The sequence below is a fragment of the Echeneis naucrates genome, chromosome 23 (assembly GCF_900963305.1).
Source record: "Echeneis naucrates chromosome 23, fEcheNa1.1, whole genome shotgun sequence".
Classification (NCBI taxonomy): Eukaryota; Metazoa; Chordata; class Actinopteri; order Carangiformes; family Echeneidae; genus Echeneis; species Echeneis naucrates.
The window spans coordinates 12,685,247-12,707,892 of NC_042533.1; the positions used below are offsets into that span (position 1 = coordinate 12,685,247).

Here is a 22,646-nt window from a genome sequence, read left to right on the forward strand (position 1 = left end):
AAAATTTTTATTATAAAAAAAAAAAAAAAGAGAAAAGAAAAAGAAACATAGAAGGCTTTCAATCAATCCAAGCTTAAAAAAATACTGACTGCTGACACTTCTTGTTACTTTTGTCTCCAACTTATGTTACAAATGAAATTAACATTTCTGTACTGAAATGTTTTTCTTTTATTACTTAAATAACAAATGTTATGATTGAATATTTTTGGCATGATGCAAAAAACCCAAGGGAGTTATGTACCTTTTTTGTCTGACAAAAATTGTTCATAAAAATCTTCCCTTGCTTGAAGATGTTATAATATATTATAATAAAAAATCTTTAAGAGATATTTGCAAATTTTCTAATAAGAAGTCAGGACAGCACTGACCAGCATGTGCTAAATGTCACAGGTATGTATGTTTGTAATGCTACAGATGTGTATAAATTAGCATAATTAACCTGGATTTTTATTATATGATTTTGGAATGGCTATCTCATGAGCACCAAATCTTTAAGATATGTAAGAATCCGTCAGTGCAAATAAAATGACATTGCTGCATAGATAATTCATTAGCTTTAATCTCTGGCTAGGAAAATACTATTGTTGCATATTATTCATCATAACCAAGTTCTCAGAATACTAAAGAATTTGCCAACTAATGAACAGTTCTGTAAAAATTCAATAAATAGTGACACCTGTCAAGTTTTAAAATGTGAATGATGCTAAGAACAAGAGAAAAGTGTTTCCTAGGTCGGAAAGGACTTTGAATTGTAATTTTACACTCATAATTCCCCGCAGTAAACCACTTTTCTACTCTCACTTGGCAAAGTCATTCAAGGTCCATCCAGCCTAAAGGCAGGCCTCCATGTGAGTTCAAATCAGCTCTAGCATCTATATTAATACAGTGAAAGTATCAAAAGTATCAGTCCAGGAACTGAGCTGAACTGACCTGCTGACAGGACATCGCAAACCTGAGCATTTACCTGAAGTCTGCTATATCCTCCATCAAATCGATGAGAAAACAGTCAGCCAATGAAGAGGACGAGATTCTCTCTATCTGGCCGAACGACCTGTTGTTACTAGAGCTCCAGAGAGAAGCCTGATGAGATATAAAACTTAAAACTACAAATGTATCCTTTTATGGAAAGCAACCCTTCAGATAAAACATGTAAGTTCAAGGCTGGGGCCTTTAACTGTGATCTATAACAGATTGATGTACTTGGGATGCTCAATTTATGTCACATACGTACAACAGTCCTTTTGACAGAGAACATATTTCCCCAAATTGCAGTCAATGCATTTCAAACCACACAATTATTGTGTAGCTCTAAATGTTTGGAAATGAGAGTAAATATAACTCTGAGAGCAGAAGAAGACTTGATTGTCAAACTGGTGCTAAATTAGGCAAAACTTTTTGTTCTGATGTTCCACAGTATTTACAGTCATCCCACGTCTCAACTATTCCTCTCATCATTCTTCACATCTGAGATGATCTGAAGTCTAAATGATAAAATCTGAACAAGATGACAATGAATTCCTCATCCACCCTAAGTGGACCGCTTCTCCACACCCTGCTTGATTCCCAGCACAAGGTGAACAAACCAGTTGATCTGAACCATCCAGCCTTTCTCCCTGCAAATCTCGATCTGGTCCAGCAGGTGGCGTTGGGCCTCATCCTCCACCCGGCCGACAGTCAACGCCTCACGGATGTACTCAATGTCCTCCTTACTGGTCAACTGGGGCATTCCTGTTCCAGACATAAGTGTGAGTATCAGTGTCTTATTATACCACATTTTTTGTTTGTTTAAAATCGGCAAACACGTTGCTACAAATGTCTTAATGAGCAAGTTTCAAATGAAAATTTCCCTCCCAAAGCTAAAAGCTGGGTAGAACTGTAACAGCCTAAATTCCATTGAAAGAAATGCTAAGGTGCTCATCTCTTCTGCTGTTAAAGGCACAGCATTAAAAAACAAGGCAGGAGGTCGTACCTGTCATCAGCATCATGGAGAAGAGGATGATGAGCAAGTTGGTGTGGTGCCGTAAGGCGAGGTACGCCTTTACACACACGTCCTGGCACAGAAATAAAAGGATGATATGTATATGTATAGAGTGCTGTATTTGCAAACATGCAGAGGAAAAGTATGGGCTGATATAACACATTCTTAAGCTGCCATGTTGGAGTGCTGTCTGGGTGTTGTGTGTGTGGGGATGTATCTGTGTACAGCAGACCCACAAACAGTGTATTCACATGAAAAGAAACAAAGAAAAAAAAAAAATAATAATAAGCTTTTGTGCACCTGGAATTTCTGGAAGTGGGGGCTACTTTTCTTTCCCGACGTTCCCATGACATACAGGAAGTCTGGCGTGAGCACGAAGGGAACCCACTCCTTACTGATTCCCATGAAGCTCTTGTAATTTCCCAGGATGTGACCAAAGTCAATGTGGAAGAGATTCCCTGCAGGGACAAAAGCAGATTTGTATTTGGATTTTCCTGAGGTCTCTGTTTAATGTCCGTTTTGTTTCCGGTAATTAAAGGCTGAACACGGAACAGACTGAGGCTTTGGCGGTTAATGCAGACTGCTGTAAATCACCTTTGATAGCCATGTCAGCCTGAACAAGAACAGTAGCCCAAGAGTCTCCAGGATGAGTTCAACCATAGTAATCCCGTGTTTTTTCCCGCTGCACTGGGATGACTGTAACGCTACATATATGTGCCCAAAGCCAAGGGATTTCATTTTGTCTTGTGAAACAATTTCTAACTTCTCTATAAGTATTTTTTTGTAGTATTATTATAATTGTGTTGTTATTTGATGCAGTCTTTTAAATCCTACAACGTGAACTTCTAAAAGAGAACATGGCAAATCAACGACTTAATTTCATAGCCATGGTTGAAACACGCTGAGTTGGAATTTTGTTCAGTGTTACCAGAGATGAAAATTTCAGTTCATTCTCCTTATAGGGAAAAAATGTAAAGTGAAATAGTTATAACGGGTGAACACGTGATGTCCTTTGTAAAGGGAGATAGCTGCGATGTGTCCTCGCACAGTCAAATGTTGTCATTACCAGATTCAGTGATCATGATGTTATCATTGTGGCGATCCCCGATTCCCAGGACATAGGTGGCCACGCAGTAGCCACCGCAGGAAAACAGGAACCTCTCCACAGCCTGCTGGAACTGCACAGACAGAAAAACTGTTTTGAGCTAATTCTCCATTTTTCTTCTTTTTTTTTTTCACCCTGCTGAAAATGGATCTAAAGGCGGGGCTTCAGAGCTGAAGTCTTCGGTTTGCCGGATTTCATTTATATGTTCTTGAGTAAGGTGTTCATTGGATTGGTTGTCATTTGGTGCTGCTCAAAGCTGTGCAAGTGACAGAAGAAAGCGACAAATTAAAATACAAGACAAAAAGAAAAAAAGAAAGCATTACTGTGTCGCCTTTCCTTTCCTGAACTGAAAGCACTGGGGGTGCAGGTGGTGTAGCTAAAAGTAGTTTGTGTGTGTGTGTGTGTGTGTGATTGTTATGGTGACAGGAAAAACTCTGAGGGTTGCTTCCTTCCTGTCTGTTGCTGCTACTTCCTCTCATGCTTGATAAACTAAGCAACAGCTGGAGACAAAACTGCTCTATCAGCACACTGAGCCTATGACACATTACTCTGTATGACACACAGGTTTACCGCTGATTAAGATGACCACCGGGGTAATGGCGGCTATCATCTCAGTATGGTGCATCCAAACAGGTACAGAGTGGTGTAACTGGATGAAGAATAGGTGTTTGCAGTCCACTCTACCTTGTCTTCACTGATACACTTGTCTCGCAGCCACTGATAAAGGATTTCATCTTTGAAAGCACCGGTGCTGCCAACGACACTCTGCTGGATGTTGGCGATGGTGGTGGCATCCTTCACAATCTCTATCATACCTTCAGAGATGGAAGACAGAGGCTGGGTTAGACATCACAGAAGAGCTGCGCAGTTTGGACACGTTTGCGTTCCACGCCTGTCCAGTTGCGTGACCGACCTATTCTGTTTCCGGTGGAGATGCAGCCGTACGGTAACAGACAGAGATCCAGAGACTCCGTCTCCCAGATGGACTCCATGATCAGCAGGATCTGAAGGACAACAGGAAATTAAGACTTCGCAAAAGTCTTTCTTTTATCTTTTTCTGTCACCTGTGTTTGAAACGTACCTGCAGGATAAGCATATCCTGTCTGAGGTCATCACCGTCTTTGAAGATGATGCCGATTGGGTCTTTGGAGAGAGTGGTGGGGTCGGCCCTTTTAAACTGCAGCCACAATGGCTTCTTCTTAGATGCCATCACTTTACATTGCTCAATCTGTACACACACATATTCATTCTGAAATTCAAGGAATTTTGTTGTTTCTGATGTGAAATCACTGTAGCCACCTTAGCATCAGCACCCCGAGGTCAACTGCTCTCATTTCTGTTTATTTCCCCACTTTCACAGAAGTGGGTTTGTATCTGAGTTCAATCAGGCATCAAATGGATTTAGAGATATTTAAATTAATGAGTGAAACTTGCAGAGATCAAAGTGTAACTCTCGTAGTCTCTGGCCGATCGGTTTTAGCTCAGACATAATCTCTGTACATGCAATGATATTGGAAAACATTCAATGACCAATGAAATTGTTCAAATTAAATTAAACGCATCCATACTAAATTCTTCAGATCAGTCATTTATTTTGCGCTACATGCACACACCCTTATCATGGAAAAAACACACGCGGCAATGCATATGATGCAGCTTTCAAGTTAAAGTCGATCGATCTGGTGAAAAGGCGAAATCTTTCTGTGTAACATAATTCCTGCCATATGCCATTTCCTCCCATATCTCCGACACCTGCGGCTTATAAACAAGTGCGGCCTGTATATGTACAAAACTGTTTTTCTTTTTAAATTTAGCGGGTGCGGCTTATGTTCAGGTGTGCTCTACAGTCCGGAAATTACAGTATATCAGGAGTAGTAGCCAAAGCTGACAACATCGAAGCAGGTGTCTGTGTCATCGTTTCTAAAAGTCCGGAGTGAAAATAGCAAAAGTGATCTTTTTAAAAACTAAGACATAGTCATGTGAGTGTGTCCTTGTGTATGATTTCTTTTTTCTACTGACAGTGTGTTGTCACTCACCATCAGGCCTCCAGCTCTCAATCCAGGATCATAAGGGACTCTGAAACTCTCTGGCAGACCAGAGAGTTGCAGAGTCTCCAGCTTCTGACGCAACTGAAACACCACTGACACACACGCGCACACACACACAGAGAGATAGACACAAATACAAACACACAGTAACACACGTCCACACACAAAAATATACTTCTTCAGTTTCACTCAAGTTTCACTTCCTGAATAATTGAATTTTTTTGGTTGTTACTATTGCACATTATAGAGAATAATTATTTTCTGGAACTGGCCAAAGCGGTGAAATGGAGCTACAGCAGTATGTATGTATGTGTAGCGTATGTCAGCGCCGCCCTCAGCTTAGAGCTGAGATGCCCTGAAGGCTGAGTTCCTCACCTTGTGCTGTGACATCATATTTGTCAGCAGACATGGTCTTCATCTCACGGGTGACTTTCTGTAGAGCCTCAGTCATCTCCACCTGCAGAACATCATTTCAGCTGGTCAGTGACTAAAAAAGCTGTTCAAAGGGTTTTTGCAGACAGCCAGTAAAACTGGCCAAAAGATGACATGAATCCCTTTTCTCTTAGTACAAAACCCCACACAATTGCAAGAGAATCAGGGCCAGCTTGTGCCTTGGAGCGCTTGGTCGGACAGCTTGCACATATTTCTACTCAATATTTAACCAAAACACTCTCACACTCACTCAGTTTTCTACCAGCGGGTGTTGGAGCCAATCCCAACCAACGACCCGGGAGAGGGCGGGGTACACCCCGGACACGTCGTCAGTCCATCCCAGGGCCAACACACAGAGACAGACAGAGACTAACAACCACTCATACTCGTTCATACCTACGGGAAATTTAAAGTAACCACCCAACCTAGACATGCATGTCTTTGGGAGGAACACAGAGAACCCAGAGGAAACCCACACAAGCGTGGGGACAACATGCATATTCCACACAGAGAGGCCCCTTGCTTCTTTTTCTTGCCGAGTGGCAGCAGCGCTAACCACTAACCAATCATGCTGCGCAGAACCAAAACAATAAATGCAAATACTTACAAACACAGCTGAGGCCACACTATCTAAACAATTAAATTTGATATGATTGTGATAAGCCATCAGTCAACAATCTAATAAGGTGTCTTTGCCTCTTGTGGAACTGTCACGCAAATGATAAGTTTGATGTTTGGACTGTGTGGGCAGACTGGCTGCAGCTACTGGAGGCACACTTAAAGCACCACAGCCTGGCCTGCTTGTTCCTTGAGTTGGCGGAGATCCATAGCTCTCCTGTAGCTGATGATGATTTTTCTGAGATTTTGTTAGGCTTCACAAAGGTCAAATTATTTGGGGGTTGGGCTGGCAATGAGGAAACTAGAACTGATCTCACACAGATGTAGTAGCTCCATGAGGAATCAGATTCTGTTCTTTGGCTGTTTATAAGTTTGTTTGATTTTTGTTTTTTTGTTTTTTAGGAAAGTTGGTTTGAAACTATTAATTTAGTCTTCTTCTGGTTATATTTGTTTTAAAACCATCAGTTCGATCTTTTAGTTAATCTCCCACATGATTTGTATTAGTATCATTTATCTAATTCAAATTAAGAACACATTACATCTGGTTCTGTGATTTCTTTCCTCTTACTGAAAATGAGTTGATTTGCCACATGGGAACTTTTTTATTTCATAATTATTCATTTTCAAAAGGAAAGATAAAGTTATGCAGCTTTATAAAACAACATTTGGTGAGTACCTTTGGACAAATTTGTTACTCACCTGTTTCTTGTAATCCTGCAACATGGCCTCTCCACAGCCTCTGAGGTAGGCCTCCAGCAGGACAGCATACCTCTGCTGGTAGTGCATGGACTGGGCAATTTCACTACGCAGGAACCAGAAGAGGAAATGACCAATACGTTTACTCTGTGGCGAGAACCCACAATGAGAAGCGATAGAGAGAGAGAGAGAGAGAGAAAGCCTGAGTTCCTCATGAAGAATTGTATATCACTCCAGGAGACAGATTAATGGGAACAAATATAGAAAAACCACATAAACACAATGGTTGACGATGTAAAAACAGACACAGATGTTAGTCACAGTTACCCTCAGAGCTCTCTTCAGCAGGAACCTCACGAGAGCACTGTCATGATAGGGTTCAAACTTGACCGCCTGCAGAAAACACACAAGAAATATTTATAGGTGTATTTAAAAAAAAAAAACCAAACCCAACAACATTCAAATATAAGCAGGATTTAGAAATGTTAGTTCATATTCATGCACATACACAATTTTGGGAGCACAAAATTGTGTATGCACAGCCTGCCTTCTGAGGTTTTTAAGAAGTCATGTAAAGTCAAGGTTTATTTATAAGGCACATTCAAATACAGCTTTCGTTGAGCCAAGTGCTGTTATGAAATGTATTAAATTCCCAGTCTCTAAAACATGATGTCTCACTCAACCACTGCCAAAAAGAAATTCATTGAGATGGATTTTCATGCGAAGATGAAGTGAGAGATCACTGTGTTTAAAAGAAAAAGGGATTTGTGAGTATTATTTAAGACAAGGTTGGATAAAAACTTTGCTTTTGCAGCTTTATGGCGTTTTGCTACTCCATTAGATTATTTCTCAGAATGTCTGAGGAAACTTGAAGATTGCTGTTTTGGGTATGTAAATGGAACAAAGTGCAAGAAAAATGTTTTGAAGTCTCAGAGATGCGGTCATTGCATTTAGGTTGAAACACTGCGACCAAATATACATTTGTTCCAGTAAGAATTTCACAGGCTGTCCTTAACAGCCTGAGGTCAATTAGGTCCTTGCGTGATGGGCAGTGAAAACACTGAGCTTGTGGGTTTCACACAGGGCTGCAAAAGTCAGACGTTCCCTGAAGCGAGCAGAAATGGGTCCAGCAAGTAAGAAGGTCAGGCAGACAGAGAGCAGACACATGAGTAACCAGCAAGAGCTGATTAGTGGATAATGACAATCCAAGCTAAATGTCATTTAAAAAAATCCTTCTGCTATAATTCGGCCTCCTACACAAACTACACAATGGCGTCGAGTTTTAATCAATAACCTTAAATCTAAAATGTCGAAACCAATGTCCTCATATTTCGTTTTTTCTCTGATAGGTTTTGTGGTTTTTCACACTAAAGTAAACGAACCTCCATTTAAAGTAGAGCAAATGACAGAATGTGCCTAGACTACATGTTGTGAGTCAGTGTGAGTAATTCCTTGTATATGCATATCTTGGAAAATTTACCTAAATGAAACCTGGCGAGATCAAGGAATCTATAGAATACAATGATGCAGTATGTGGAGGAAAGAGTCATTTTCCTATAACACTAAAGGACTCTTTGTTGGCAACAGCTAATAATTCATACCACTCATGCAAAGCTAACCACAGTCAAATATGGAAGCGCGTCAGAAGATGGACATGCTGCATGTGTATGCTGAGCCGCTCCTTTCCACGAGATTGGGGAATAGAGTAACTGTGGCTCAGGTGGAGCAGGTGATTTATTCTTTCTGCTGTGTGAGACAGATGTAATGCGCGTTACATTTAGTCACCAGCCTGTGATGTCAAAAAATATTAATATTAACTTGGGTTAATGTTAACTAAGGAGAGATTCAGAGGAGTACGCTACACTGAGAGAGTTTTTGGTTTGGTTGCTTAAGCCCAAAAATATATTTCCTCATGGAGATTAAGACTTCAAATAAAACACATAACATTTATAAAGCAGCCTGCCACTACAGCCGCCTTGTAAATTATTGAAGCAAATATTGTACAATGTGTCCCTGACACATCAAGTAAATAATAGTATGTTGAGGAAGTAGAGTAAAATTACCTCATGTAAAGGTGAACTTAAGTGCAGCACCTGAGTGGATATACTTGGGAGTAGGATTTTCAGCTGCATGACTTTTGACTAATAGCCATAATAAAAAGAAAAGACTCACTTGTACCAGCTGCAGAAGATACCTGAGTACATCGTCATCTTCCAGAGTCTCCAGCTTTCTGACAGCCATGGAGCGAACCTGAGCATCAGAGTAGTGACAGTCCAGCATCTGCATGGCCAGACCAACATCCAGACCACTGTACGGGAGCAAAAAGATCACAAGAGATGGGACTCTGAGCCCGCTGAGGGCTCATGCTTTTCACAAATGGATGCATAACCTTTACCTGCTGTCCCAGGCACTGCTGCGTTCCAGCAGATGGTGTGTCGTCAAAACATCTTCCTGCTTCCCCCATCTTACTGAGCTCAGTAGTTTAGGATAGGCCCTGAGGACAGGGACAGGTTGTTGAGCAAAAAGAGGAAAAACTGTAAGAATTTAACAGTTGGAGTTCATTTACTTCAAAATAAACAATAATAATTACCTGGGGTCACGCATACACTCCTGTCTGAAGTGCCAGAGCAACTCTTTGTCCTCAGGACTCAGTGGATGCAGAGGGTCGGTCGCCACAATGGCAGCAAACTGCTTCTTCAGATGGTTGGGCATTTCTCTCTGACCTCTCTCCCCTCCCTCAGCTTCCTCGGCCCCAGCCGGGACGTCGCGGCTCACATCTCTGCTCTTTGGCAGCACCACAGGGTAACAGTACTTGTCCAGTAAAATGGCGATGGCCATGGAGGAGGCCTTGTCTGGATTGGTTGCTGAGGTGAGCTTGTCTGCATTGATGCTGCTACTGCTCTCCTCACTCTTCTCCGGCATTTTCCACATATGGAGGATGAACTCACCCTGACGAAGCAGAGAGCGGTGGTCAATCAACAGCAGGTTGACGTAGTAAAGGAGCCGACTCTTGGTTTTTCCTGAAAAACAAGCAAATAGACGGACAGAGATAAATCTCACTCTGCACGCTGTCAAAATGACACCTGTGAAATGTTTGTGAAAAGACCTTACCGTCATAGTTGCCTCCTCCTGCGTTGTCCTGGAAGGAGTTCACCTTGGAGTTTGGAGTCTGAGGTTGCTTCCCACAGACGACCTAAATTATGCAACAGACCACAGAAAGATCAAAGATTCATCATTCTCTTTGACACCAGCGCGTAAAGAATCATTACAAATGATCCTAAAAAAGATTATGTGTGAATTTACCTGCAAGTTGAGGCGTGCCCCCTTTGGCAGGTCCTTGATTTTAATGTTAAACTCCAACCAGCTGTTCCACAGCACTTCCTCGTTGAAGGTTTTGGAGGTGGTCCTCTCCTGAAATATTAAATTCAGGGTTAAAGTATTCTCTCTGTCTATTTCTCTAATGTCTCTCAGATATGATTTTAAAAAATTTGCTTTTGGATTTTAATGGGAATGGATTCCTGAGGTAAAGCACTTTGGAACTTTGCTTTGTGATGGATAAAAGTTCACTCAGCTCATTATTGTGCTACTTCCCTTTCTATATAGTCGTCTGCATTGTCAACGGAAGCATCTGCCTTTCCCCTACAGGATTCAAATTGCACATCAAATATATTCCACAGTTCTGCTTTTCATTTTATCTCACTGAGACAGCTGCATCAGTATTGAGCGACTGCTGATGCAAAGTGAGAATTTGAAGCTAGTTCATATCAAGAAGATTCAACTGGTGAAGCAGACAAAGGAGACATGTTTGTCTGGATGAAATTTAACAGCCCCCACATGTTTAAAATGTTCCCCGTTATGTGCTGGAAAGTTGAATGAACATCCATGTATGTTTTGCTCACCTGGGCCAAAAGCTGCTGGCCATGAAAGATGCTGGCCTCTATGAAGACAATAAACTCTGGGACTTTGGGCAAGGATGGGATGTCGATGCCCAGCACCTTCACTCTGAACTTCCTGTTACAGTCCCACATGGAGACGGTAAAAACCCGCTCGTGGTCTTTCTCGTCGATGGTCAACTGCTCATGGGTGCCTGGAGAAGAAAAGGAAGGAGCAGGCTCAGGAAATTAGCCACTTCACTAAAACTGAAGCGATACAACTGGTTTTAATAACACAGGCTATCTGCCTCAGTTCAAGCCTCATGTTACCTGCTACTCCAGTGCAGTCATCCACCTGGGCCCAGTCCTCCTTCTGGACCAGATCCTGATTAGGATCGGGTGGCGTCTCCAGAACCAGGTGGATCTCTTCACCATTCTTCAGACACTGGCGGATCCAGTTGAAATTCTGGAGTGGTTTATCCCCGTACAGGTACTCCTCCCTGTGTGAGCGCAATACTGAAAAGCTTACTTTCAAAATTTAAAGTGGAAAATAATAACAACTATCGTGCCTAAAAACCCACTTCATCATAATCTTAGTAATTACTCTTTCACTTTTCATGGCAAACTTGATTATATCAACTACATGACTAGGTGTGAAGTGTGATGTTGGAGGGAATGGCAAACCTGCCACAAACACGAAGCACATAGTCGGTCTCACACATGTTTTCGGGGATACCCAGCAAAACTCTCTTATTTGCTGTCTTGGTGAAAAAACTTGCCAGCACCTAAACAAGTTGAAAATAACACAAAAACAGTGAAGAGAAGACATCACAAACACAGAAGAGATGAGAGGTGAACACATAAATATTGCTCATCGCTACATTCCTCTACCTGTGCCGGTGTGTCGTCAATGGAAACCTTGATGGTCTGGCTGGCTGTAGCAATGTGGATCACCACCAGGATATGGCCATTACTGACCTAAGAGGTGGAACAAAGTAGATAAATAGTGTTTATTGAAGCCTGTGTCCACGTTTTCCATATATATTCAATACATTTTTAAGCAGACATCTTGTTTTCTTGCCCTGCAAAGTCATTCTATAAAGAGGTAGACAGCAAAGAGTCTGTGCCACAAACCTTGCTGAGCAGATGCTCAGGCAGCGGCTTGCGGGTCACCCATGGGTCCATGGAGTAGAGCTTTGGATCACGGTCAGACAGCTCAATACGCCGCGGTGTCAGCAGCTTCCTGCGTGTGAACTCCAGCTCATCGTCATGAACGTTACTGACATCTGTCACATCGTAGCCAATCAGGTAGTTCAGGTAGCGCTGGTAGTGCAGTGACTCGTCTGAGGGTTGCGGTCGGGGCACCAGTTGGATCCGTCCCACATCCTTCTTCAGGGCTTTAGAAACACAACAGACACACTCAGACTAACTACTCCATCAGAAAGTAAAAGCCCCTGTCACTCGGTCAGCACCTCTCCAGTAGCGAATGCAGTCAAGCGTCTGGAAGACCTGGTGCTTGTCGTAGATCTCATACAAGTTGCCTTTCTTCTGGTAGAGCAGGATGCAGTGGTCAGGGGAAAACCGCTGGTAGAAGTCAGGACAGAGGTTTGAGGTCACCGCCTTCAGCCACAGCTGAGCTTTCACCTGAGAATGCATAAATATGCGCATCGATAGAGCAGACCGTAACCATAAACCAATGTATGAAATTACGACAACCACCCTGTCTAATGCACTCATGACTGCCAACCTGTTCAACGGTCCAGTTTCCGGCAACCTCCAGCTGCAGACTGTCAGGGCTGTTTCCACCCCGTGCCACAGTGGGCAGGATGAACTCCACAGTGATCTGGTCCATGGAGGTGCCAGAGGACGAGGTGATGGCCTTCTTTCTCCTCCTCCTCCGGATCTCTTCTCGCTGGAATTTAGGCTCGTCGTCACTCAGCTGGATCTGCTGCCCATCCATCACCTAGCTTGATGGGCACGAGAGACAGCATCTACTAGTTGTTCATCATAATTCTGTGATCCTGTTTGAATATCTCATAAACCTACACAATGCAAATTGAGTAATTAGAACTGCATATGCACTGTGACGCTGACGGACAGACACAGATTTGGAATAAAAACCACGTATAAGTCACTGATATACAGTCTTAACCTTTGGGGCAAACACAGAGTCTTTATTCTTGTTTGTAGTAGCACTGCTAGTCACAAGAAACCAGCAGTTTTATTTCTGCCCTCTAACGCACAACTGCAAAGGTGGGAGGTGGTGATTGCACAAAGAGAGGTACTATTTTCACCATTCCTTGATAATTTCCATATGCCCACAGTCAAACCTCCAAATGTCTGCATCTGTCTCTCCAGCAGTTCAAAAACCCAAATACACTATTCCTACAGTAAGAGGGGAAAAAGCACCGGATCCCCAAACACTGAAAACATGAAACTAGATAATGTCTGCTGTAAAGCCACTGATTGATTCACTCCAATTCAACTAGTCGGTTTATGGATTTGTGTGAGCTGGTTGGTCGCAGAATAATATTGAGAATTATAGATGGTGACAGGAAGCTTGTCGTATGAGTAATAGCTTTTGACTGAAATGTCATTGCTCTTCCGAGTAAGTTCAGATTCAGGCTCAGTGACATTTTGCGAGACACATGAGACATTAAAACATAACAAATTGATTGATTTTTGCAAAAGTTGCTCTCATTTGTTTACCTTCTACTGAAGAACTGCGACGGCTGAGAAGCACTGAAAGTAAATGATTTGTCTTTCCAGCATCTAGGGGAACAGCATGTGGCAGCCATGCTAACAGCGATATAACACAGTCGTCACCTTCACTGACTCGATCACAAGATTAATGGCTGGACTTTCTGCTTCTTTCGCATCAGCAGAGGAAGTTTTGAAAAGCAGGAAGCAAAACTCGACTCGGCATGGATGTTGCTAAAACCGCACAGAGAGCTCTTCAGACGACAATCTTACGATCTCCACTGAGTCCGTGTCAGCTCTTAAAACCAAAAACGACCCAGAAAGAGGGGGCATTTCCAACTGTTACCCCCCCCCCCCACCACCACCACCAGCAGCAGCCGGAGCAGGACTGCAGTCTGATCGCGGTGGATGTAACGGTGCAGCTGCCATAATAACGGAGGCGACCGGCGTCTGCGGAGTCAACCAAAAACAAACTTTTTTTTTTTTTTTTTTTTAAATCAATCACTCACCAATGGAGGCAGACGATGAAGGCAACGAAACCGAGAGCTGCGGACCAAAATGTCGGCATTTATGCTACATGAAGAGTCCAGCTACCGGAGGAGAAAAGCCCGGAGGTCCGCGAGCGGAGCGGGGATGGAGGAAATGCGGCGCTTCTTGTCAGAGCGGTTGTTAAACTCACCGGCTCAAAGTCCTGACTCACAACAACAACGCAACATCCGGTTCCCCTTCAAAATAAAACGTGCCAAGAACTCAATGGAAATGGCTCAAGTAGCCTCAAAAGTGCCTTTATTCGTTTTATAGAACCGCAGAATAAGGCAAACTAACAGCAATGTTGATATATTGCTATTGCTATTAATAATAACTATCATCAAAATTATCATGTTGATATTTAAACAGAAAAATAAGATTATTTAAGAGAGTGTTCTTGTTCCTGGACAATTAACAATATTTTACTAACACTCATTAATTTATACAATAAATTATCATTTGAAAGATAAATATTTCAGCTGCCTTGCTGCTTTAATTTGAAAGTACTACTCACTGCAGTCATTCATACCTTGATGTAGTTTTGTCCCGTGTACACTGAGAGGCAGTGAACACATGATTCTGCTGTCAGCTTTTTTATTTTTAATCATCAGCACCAGTAATGACTAGTGCATGCGGATAAACTCACTTCTGTACTGGCGAAAGTACTTTCATAAGATTGCTAATTTTAACTGTAAAAAAAAAAAAATCTAAAGACCCTGTGTAAACCGAATGTGGCATATGTTTGTCATTAAAAGCTGTATAAATTACAAAGAATATGGTCTCTTCTCTTCGTCTGAAACTGAGGAAGCTGGCTCAAAATACCTGTTGTACTAGTTAAACTAAACACATAACCTAGCTGAAATGCATTTGTCTTATGCTGCAACAAGGTGCATACCACTGTCTAGATTCTGCTTGTTTTCAGGCGTAGTTTGTTGTTTATTATTCGCACTCCATCTTTTTTCACTGCATATTGAGAATCCCACGCAAATTCTCAGAACTTGGAAATTGTTTAAAGTTTAGTAAAGCAAATTGAAAGACCTTCCGCACACTGTGAGAAACCTGGGTAATCATTTACTCCTATCACCATCTAATTCCGGTCATTTTGAGTATAACAAAGAGCTAATGAAGTGTTTTGTAATTGTCAGTGGCGCTTTCACTGTAACCCACCCAGTGTTTTATTGTTGTGGTGACCATAATGAAGAAAACAAGCCTGCACCGAACCGACCAATGACGGCGAGGGAAAGAGGAGATTGACGTCGGGCCTGGCCAATGGGGCCACTGATGAGATTGTGTTTATACCCGCCCCCTTTCCCGTACAAGGCGACTGTTACGGTGAGTTCAGGAAAGTTCATTGAAAACATTTATGGCTTTTAAAGCGTTGAACTTGGGAACTGGTAACACAATTTGAGCGATTTAACTTTGAACTTGTCACAGGGGGGATCACGCGAAGCTGACAACGCTTGTGCTTTGCGTTTAAAGCAGTTTTGTTCTCGCCCCGTAAAGCTTCATTGTTGACGTTCGCTGGTTGTTTTGTGGTAACTACCTTTGCGCAACAAGATGGCCTGTCCGTTTTAACGTTTTCTCACTCCGCTCCTCATTAGCACCGCTTACTCGCCAGTTTGAACACAAACTGTAAAGCTTGTGTGAGTTATCGTCGACGGAACTTGCGGAGTTCCAGCAGCACTTTTTGTTTCGTTACAGCAAATAAAGACAGTTTGGAGTTCGGCGTTGCTGCGTGCGAGAACGTTGGGGCTCGAACAGTGTACCGCCGGCGTACGTTGCCGCCGCAGTCCGCTCATTTTGGACGGTTAGCGCGCTGCTTTTGCTACGTTTTTAGCTTCTTCCATCAAATGTGTAATCTCCGTATTGAATGAATGGGCCTCTTGTGCGCATGCGTGTCAGATCTCAAAGTTTATAAACAAGAGGGCGTCACATGACGGAGACGTTATGAAATAGATGGAAATGCACCATGTAGTCATGTTTACATGTCGAGAAGCGACTATTTCGGGTGGTGAGTTTGAATCGGCATCGTCACTAAGCACAGAATTATGAGACTCTAGAGGAGCTTTCACAGTGTGTTTAAACTCTGTGTCACCCTGTATCTTTGCATGTCACCTCAACCTTGTACAGCTCAGTGACACACACACACGCGTTTGTGTGGTCATGAACCCACCTAGAAAATTCTGATTATGCCACCATAGATGTGATAACCGGCAGGGTAAATAGTTAAATATTCATTTATACGTTAAAGATGGTGCATAATTCAGTTCTCCGCATTCTTCAGTGACTGTGGGCATAATGGTGTGGGAGGTGGTGACCCCTGTTCTGCTGTCCAGTGACCCCAGAAATCACACGGCAGAGGAGACAGAGCCTCAGGCTGAACACACAGGTAACACATCTGTGCTGCATTATCACACAACTAACACATCTGACCCCGCTTTTATAGGAAAAAACTGGATCCTACACTACACTGTTGCTTGAGCGGAACACCCTCTTTGGATGCTGGAAGTCTGTGCCCTTCAGACTCATTAGCTCTAGCCCAGGCTGGAGTAACTTTCTTATTGCATAATTATTCATTGCAAACATTAGGAGCTGCTCCAGAGCTATATAAGACATACATGAGTAAACAGAGTAAAACTGGTGGAGTTTCCCTTTAACCATCAGAAAACTGAAATTAATAAACTTATTCCTATCTAGCAATTATTAATAAAGCAACTAGAAATTATAATTGCCATCATGATTATAAGAATAATAGTAGCTGGGAATAAGGATCGTGGACCAAAAGAATACTTTGAAAATATATAAAATCGATTTGAATGATGTTGCTTTTTAGAAAGGTTTGTATTTTAGGGTATATTATGCGATTCAAAAATGTCTGTCACGGTGTCTTTGTTAGTCTAAATCAGTCAATCCCAAACTAAATACGTTTCAACAACAAATTCTGAAAGTGCTCAGATGTGATGTATGATTCCTGCGCAGTGACACACTGTTTGTCTGCACTCACCTTCAGGAGTGATGATGGATACAGATGGCAACCAATCACATGACCTGCTCCACTGTGAGGAACGTCTCCCCTCTTCACCGGGACTCACCAACAGTGACAGTTTCATGGAATATGGTGCATAAGACACATTGAGTTAAACACAGCTAATGAAGTCATGATGGTGCATGTTGTTTGTTTGCGTTTTAAATCAGGCCTAAGATTCAATCAAATATTTGATGAATCAAATATTTCACCTGCTGTTCCTCTCCAATCAGACGACCTGCCGAAACTACAGGAGGCAGAGCCAACAACACTGCCTCTTTACCAGGTGGAAATGGGCGTGTCACACCAGGAGCGACCTGCACACGCACACAACCCGCAGCCTCCTGACACACGCTGGCTGACACAGCTGGCTCACATTGCCACTGGGCCGCAGAGCCCGTTGCTCCGGGAATCTCCTCAGAGCAGGCAGGTGCACTTTGCATCCCTTTGCCCTGGTACCATGTCATTCTAATGGATGAAAAACTACATCACCTCTTAAAACTCAATTCTGTCAGTCTGCTCTTTACTGTCATTTTGTCATGACTGTTGGTAGTTATTGCCATTTCTGTTGAAATTACTGTGTTTGCTATTTCACAGAAAAAAAAAAATTACACTATGATTTTTTGTTGGATTGGCAAACATGTTCATTTACATCTGAAGAGTATGATTTTGTCGCCCAGGGCAACGATGTCGTGACCCATTTAACCTTCAACAAAAAATTCAAAATGCAGCTTGTCTTTGTAGCTTTGGTAGCTTCTCCTTGTCGTTCCTGTCGCTTGAAAATTAAATTATACTTTCAATTACTTGCAGTTGACTGCCAGTGAGAAACAAGCTTACAAAAACTCAAAACATGTATTTTTGCCATACCTGTGGAATGCAGACCTTCTAGCAAATACCAAGAAAACAGAAAAACCAAAAGCTTCTAAACGAGTAATCCATCTGAACTGAATTAGCTAATAACCACGTGTGTTCTGTCATTCTCAGCTCCTCTGTGGCGTGCAAGTCAAGAACCAGCAGTGATCTACATTCCTACGCTCAGCCTCCTCCCTCACCTCTCCCCAGCAGCACCCTGACCCCCCCTAGAGGTCATGGCAGGGAGCGTCGACGCAGCAGGGTAGAACTAATGTTTGAATTTTTTTCATTTCATTTGTCACTCAATATCATTCAAGCAAACATGACATCACAAAGACAATCCGCTGCCACTCCTGTTATTACTGTGTCAGGGTATGAAACATTTGGCTCACAGTGTCCTGATGATGACTATTCTCATTTCCATAGACGAGCAGTGAATGTGGCTCAGGGGTGTCAACTAGATCCTCCCTCTCTGACGAGGAAGACATGGGCTGGAGCTTCTCGTGGCCCCCCACTGCCTGGCACTGTTTTCTCAAAGGTATACACAAACAGACAACCTTCATTATGGTTTTTACTATCTGTTTACCATAAATGTGAGAGCTGCTCTTGTCTTTTGTCAGGGACTCATCTACATTTCCACAGTGGCTGTAATGTTGAGTGGCAGAATGCTGAGGAGATGGATTCTGCTGAAGAGGACTCAAGTGACGAAGAGCAGTCCCGATCTCTAAAGGTCCATTTTTTAACAAGCCTGCAGAGACCCTTTTATCTGGGATGAGCCGATATTTACTGTATAAAATCTGCTGTTCTCTCTCTGACAGAGTTATGGCTCTGAGGGTCTGCAGCTGGTGGAACATTCAGAGATCGTGGTGTCCGGTCAGGCTGTGCTTCAGCTGACCTTTGACCCTGGCACATTTGGGCATGCCCTCATGACTGCCAGGTGCCAACTTGACCACCCCTTCTATGTCAAAAAAAAAGGTTGGTAATTATGAGACATCACTGACGCTGATTAGACAGCCATGACTTCTTCTCATATTCTCCGTCCTCCCACCAGGATGGTCCTCCTTTTACCCAAGCTTGACTGTGGTGCATTATGGGATACCATGCTATGAAATGGAAGTTGGAGATGTGTGCCTGCCTCCAGGACACAGAGATGCCAAACACACAGATGATTCACTGGTCTTTGATGCCTTTAGGAGGTAAAGCAGAGACACATTGTGTTGTTCACCACATTACACAAAAGACACAACCAGTGCAGAAGATTTGGTGTAAAATAAAAGTGGTTATGATTGTGTGACTTCAGTCACGACTTCACTCCTCTGGACTCCTCTGCGGTGTACGTGTTGAGCAGTATGGCCAGACGGCGGCGTGCCTCTCAGTCCAGTGGGGGAGCTGTTTCTCCAGACAGACAGATGACGCAAAGTGCAGGTACTGTGTTTCACATACCTTGATTTAAAGCAAGAACAAGCACTGTTTGCAGTTTTCAAACAAAACATAGAAACATGGTTTGGAGGCCACCGAGGACTGTCAGGTCAAGCTTTTTAAATTACCTTCTGCCTCAGATGAATGTTTGAAACCCGCAGATCTACACAGTTCCAGCCACTCCCCTCATCCAAAGCCAACTAAGAACCAGCATGCTGGGACACAGCGAGGTAGTAGTGCCTCACCCAGTAGGTGCAAGCGGCCAATGAACGCCTTCATGCTGTTTGCTAAGAAGTTCAGGGTAGAGTACACACATATGTACCCTGGCAAGGACAACAGGTATGTACGCCCTGTAATGCGCATTTGTAAAACCATGTTAAACGGAAATTTATGTGATGTGCATGTGTGCGTTTTTTGTAGAGCGATCAGTGTCCTCCTTGGTGAGCACTGGAAGAAAATGCGAAGTGAAGAGCGGCGGGTGTTCACCCTACAGGCCAAGGCTCTGGCTGACGAGCAAAAAAGACTAAACCCCGACTGCTGGAAACGCAAACGCACCAGTTCTGTAAGGGCGCATCAGCACATACACAGAAATGTACAAACCCATTGCTTTCTCCTCTTCTAATGCCTTTTCTTTGCCTAACAGAGTTGTCATGGAAATTAAGGCAACAGAGGAGAGAAGAGGACAACTGGCAGAGCCTGTAGGACAGTCTGACACACACACACACACACACACACACATGTGAAAGTGACAAAAGAGCTACGTGTAACCTAATATTTTTGCTTAAATTTTATATTTTGTTAACAAAGGACTTGCTTTAATCTTCCGAAGTGAGGATTTAATTCACATTCTCGCAAAAAAGGAGCAGCAGCGTCTACTTCTTTCAGAAAATGTCACTTTCCTCTGCCTTGCTTTTAGAAAGTACTGCTTGAGGAATAAATTAGTACATGTTCATACATGAAATGTGGTGGCGCGATGTCATACCAACTTCCAGATAGGAACTATTTCATAACAAAGCTAAGATGCAGATTGAGAGAGTTTTAGCTGCGACTGGAACTGTGACAATACAAAATGAGAGCGCCAGATCACTTTCTCTCTCTATATGCTTGAAACAGGTGGAGGATGTGGCGCCGTAGCATTTTAAATAGAAAATGTAGCTAGTATCCCCAAATTCTTTTTTATATATAAAGAAATATACAAAGTATTATTTTGCCTTTATTACTTCTATTTGCACTCACAAGACAACATATTAAACTTTCACCAATTCATCAAGTAAAATTCAGTTAATTAATGAAGTTAAGTAAACACGTGCACACTGCAAATAAGGGCCCCGCTGTTTATTTTATTGTTTATTTTATGTATAATTTTAGCAAATTGGAATATTTGTTTGGCCTCCATTTCTATCTGATCACTATTTTTAACATGAAAACTTTTTGTCGCTGGGCTGCTGGAGCCAATGCCAGGTCACACTGGGCGAGGGCGGGGTCACCCTGGACAGGTCATCACAGGGCCAACACACAGAGACACACAGAGACCAACAACCACTCACACTCACACTCAGACCTACAGACAGTTTAGAGTCACCAGTTAACCTAAACATGCATGTATGATTATGCTAAATACAGCCACTGTAGTCCTGGCAACAATAAGAACATTCCCCTCTTCTGCGCTCTGCTGTTATTTATGGGGGCTTTTATTTGAGAATCTATGGTAATTAGAAGGTTTTGTCGTAATGGCTCTGAATTCACATGACACTAACCCACCATCAGAACGCATGCAGTAGGGTTACATAAGGATATGAGTTGAATTTATTCGTCATCATGTCCACCGCTGGACTTTGGTTTCTGCCTCAGCAGCTACAGGGGGATGAAAATGATTCTGAATAATGTTATTGCTTTTCATGCTAACATAGGTGTGTGCCAAAAACATTTAAAGATGTGTTCAATTAAAGTTTCTCTGTACATTATCAAAAAAATTTAAATACAGGTGAATGGCGACGAGGGCTCATGCTACTCAAAAAAAAATGACTTCCACTCACACACAAGTTAACTAGACACATTTCAACTGAGACTTTTTCCAGGGTTTGACATAAAGCTGTTTATTCTGTGTCAAAATAGGAAAAGCAGCGGCAGGAATAAGTTCTTAATGTTTAGTGCCAGATAGACAGCCACAGTGGCTCAATGCGCTGCAGTGTAAACGCACATTCAGAAAACATCAATTTGATAACATATTTGCACACACACATTAATCAGCCGAACACACAAATGTATAACGACAAGCACGAATGGCAACAGAAGTGTTGACAGGAGACAAAAAAAAGTGGTGAACTAGACTGGGACAGGTGCACCGCTTTTTAGTGTCCTAAGGAAACACATCTGTCTTTTGTCAGTACCATTTGGTTGCGTTTGGAGTTTTTGTGATGTGGGTTGTCAAATTATTAATGCTTTCTGAATTTTCTTTTGAGTTTTTCTGTTTCCTGAAGTTGCAGTCCATTGAGTCCTGAGTGCTCCCATACAGATGAGATCAAATTCAGGCTAAGCTCACAAGATGAGCAGCATTGTTTTTCTAATCTTTCTGAATGTGTTTATATCCATCCCCTTAAATCTCTGTAAGCTTCGGTCTGAATAACAGAGGAAATCTAAACTGGAGTTTGAGTTTGTCATAGTTAGCGATTATATAATGAAACAGCCCAAGGCCCTCAAAGACTTTTTAGGAATTTGACATTGGTTTTAGACCCAAGCCTGGAGTTTCAGGCAGATGTATAAGCATCTACTGTGTTTGAGACAAAGACAACATCTCTTAGCACTGGGATGAACTAACTAGTCTGCTAATTCAATAAAACCCAGGGCAGAGCAGAAAATGAGTCTTTTTATGAAAATATTTAGCCAAATAATGAGTGCGCACTCAGTATTTGGTGTGCACACAAACACACAAACCCAAAATTAGATAAAAGTAGCTGTATTGACCTTTGTACAGAGTGTGATGGCAGGAATTTGCTTCAGGATTAGGTTTCTACCAAACGTACTTCCAGGATGGGCACTCACACTCTCACTGCATAACGAGGTTTCTTCTTAAAGCACTATATACACTTTATCTTTTGTGACTGCTACAGTATAATGTGTATTGACAAATATTAATATGATTATATATAAAATATATATTTTTGATTTTGACTTCATATATGTTAACCTTTCATGGTTGTGAATTGATTATTTGCCTTTTGTTTGTCTGTACTATATTGTCATGTACAGGCCCATCAGGGGAAACAATGCAATATTACACTATATTATAGTATAAATTAAAGCATGAGCATTAAAACTGTAATCCTCAGCATTTTGTGTCTTCACTTGTTTAGAGTTGATGAAAGAATTAAAG

At 42.2% G+C, this 22,646-nt stretch overlaps 2 protein-coding genes across 5 annotated transcripts; one reads left to right on the top strand and one right to left on the bottom strand.

Annotated features, from left to right (window-relative positions):
- Window positions 1–17,102, bottom strand: pik3cg (phosphatidylinositol-4,5-bisphosphate 3-kinase, catalytic subunit gamma). Of its 4 annotated transcripts, none has more exons than XM_029494982.1 (24): window positions 16,982–17,102; window positions 12,497–12,716; window positions 12,222–12,393; window positions 11,884–12,146; window positions 11,641–11,727; window positions 11,434–11,534; window positions 11,080–11,249; window positions 10,777–10,964; window positions 10,181–10,288; window positions 9,989–10,070; window positions 9,468–9,897; window positions 9,273–9,371; window positions 9,050–9,185; window positions 7,205–7,270; window positions 6,881–7,024; window positions 5,507–5,588; window positions 5,120–5,223; window positions 4,165–4,311; window positions 3,997–4,087; window positions 3,768–3,898; window positions 3,045–3,156; window positions 2,279–2,436; window positions 1,970–2,051; window positions 1–1,728 (listed from the first exon to the last, which is right to left on the bottom strand). In XM_029494982.1, exons 2-24 carry the CDS (start codon window positions 12,707–12,709, stop codon window positions 1,529–1,531), a joined length of 3,366 nt encoding a protein of 1,121 aa, XP_029350842.1. In that variant the 5' UTR covers window positions 12,710–12,716; window positions 16,982–17,102; the 3' UTR covers window positions 1–1,528. The 4 variants fall into 4 exon arrangements, with proteins under 4 accessions (XP_029350842.1, XP_029350840.1, XP_029350843.1 ...); XM_029494980.1 differs by lacking the exon at window positions 16,982–17,102 and adding an exon at window positions 13,959–14,100; XM_029494983.1 differs by lacking the exon at window positions 16,982–17,102 and adding an exon at window positions 13,959–14,088 and having other exon boundaries at window positions 12,497–12,712.
- On the top strand, window positions 15,465–22,615 carry LOC115036691 (HMG box-containing protein 1-like). The gene is made up of 13 exons (XM_029494984.1): window positions 15,465–15,988; window positions 16,262–16,366; window positions 16,988–17,095; window positions 17,236–17,428; window positions 17,987–18,116; window positions 18,281–18,392; window positions 18,475–18,584; window positions 18,673–18,829; window positions 18,906–19,050; window positions 19,155–19,279; window positions 19,435–19,612; window positions 19,694–19,835; window positions 19,917–22,615. The coding sequence occupies exons 1-13, from the start codon at window positions 15,934–15,936 to the stop codon at window positions 19,932–19,934; spliced, it is 1,578 nt and encodes a 525-aa protein (XP_029350844.1). The 5' UTR covers window positions 15,465–15,933; the 3' UTR covers window positions 19,935–22,615.
- The last annotated feature ends 31 nt before the right edge of the window (window positions 22,616–22,646 follow it).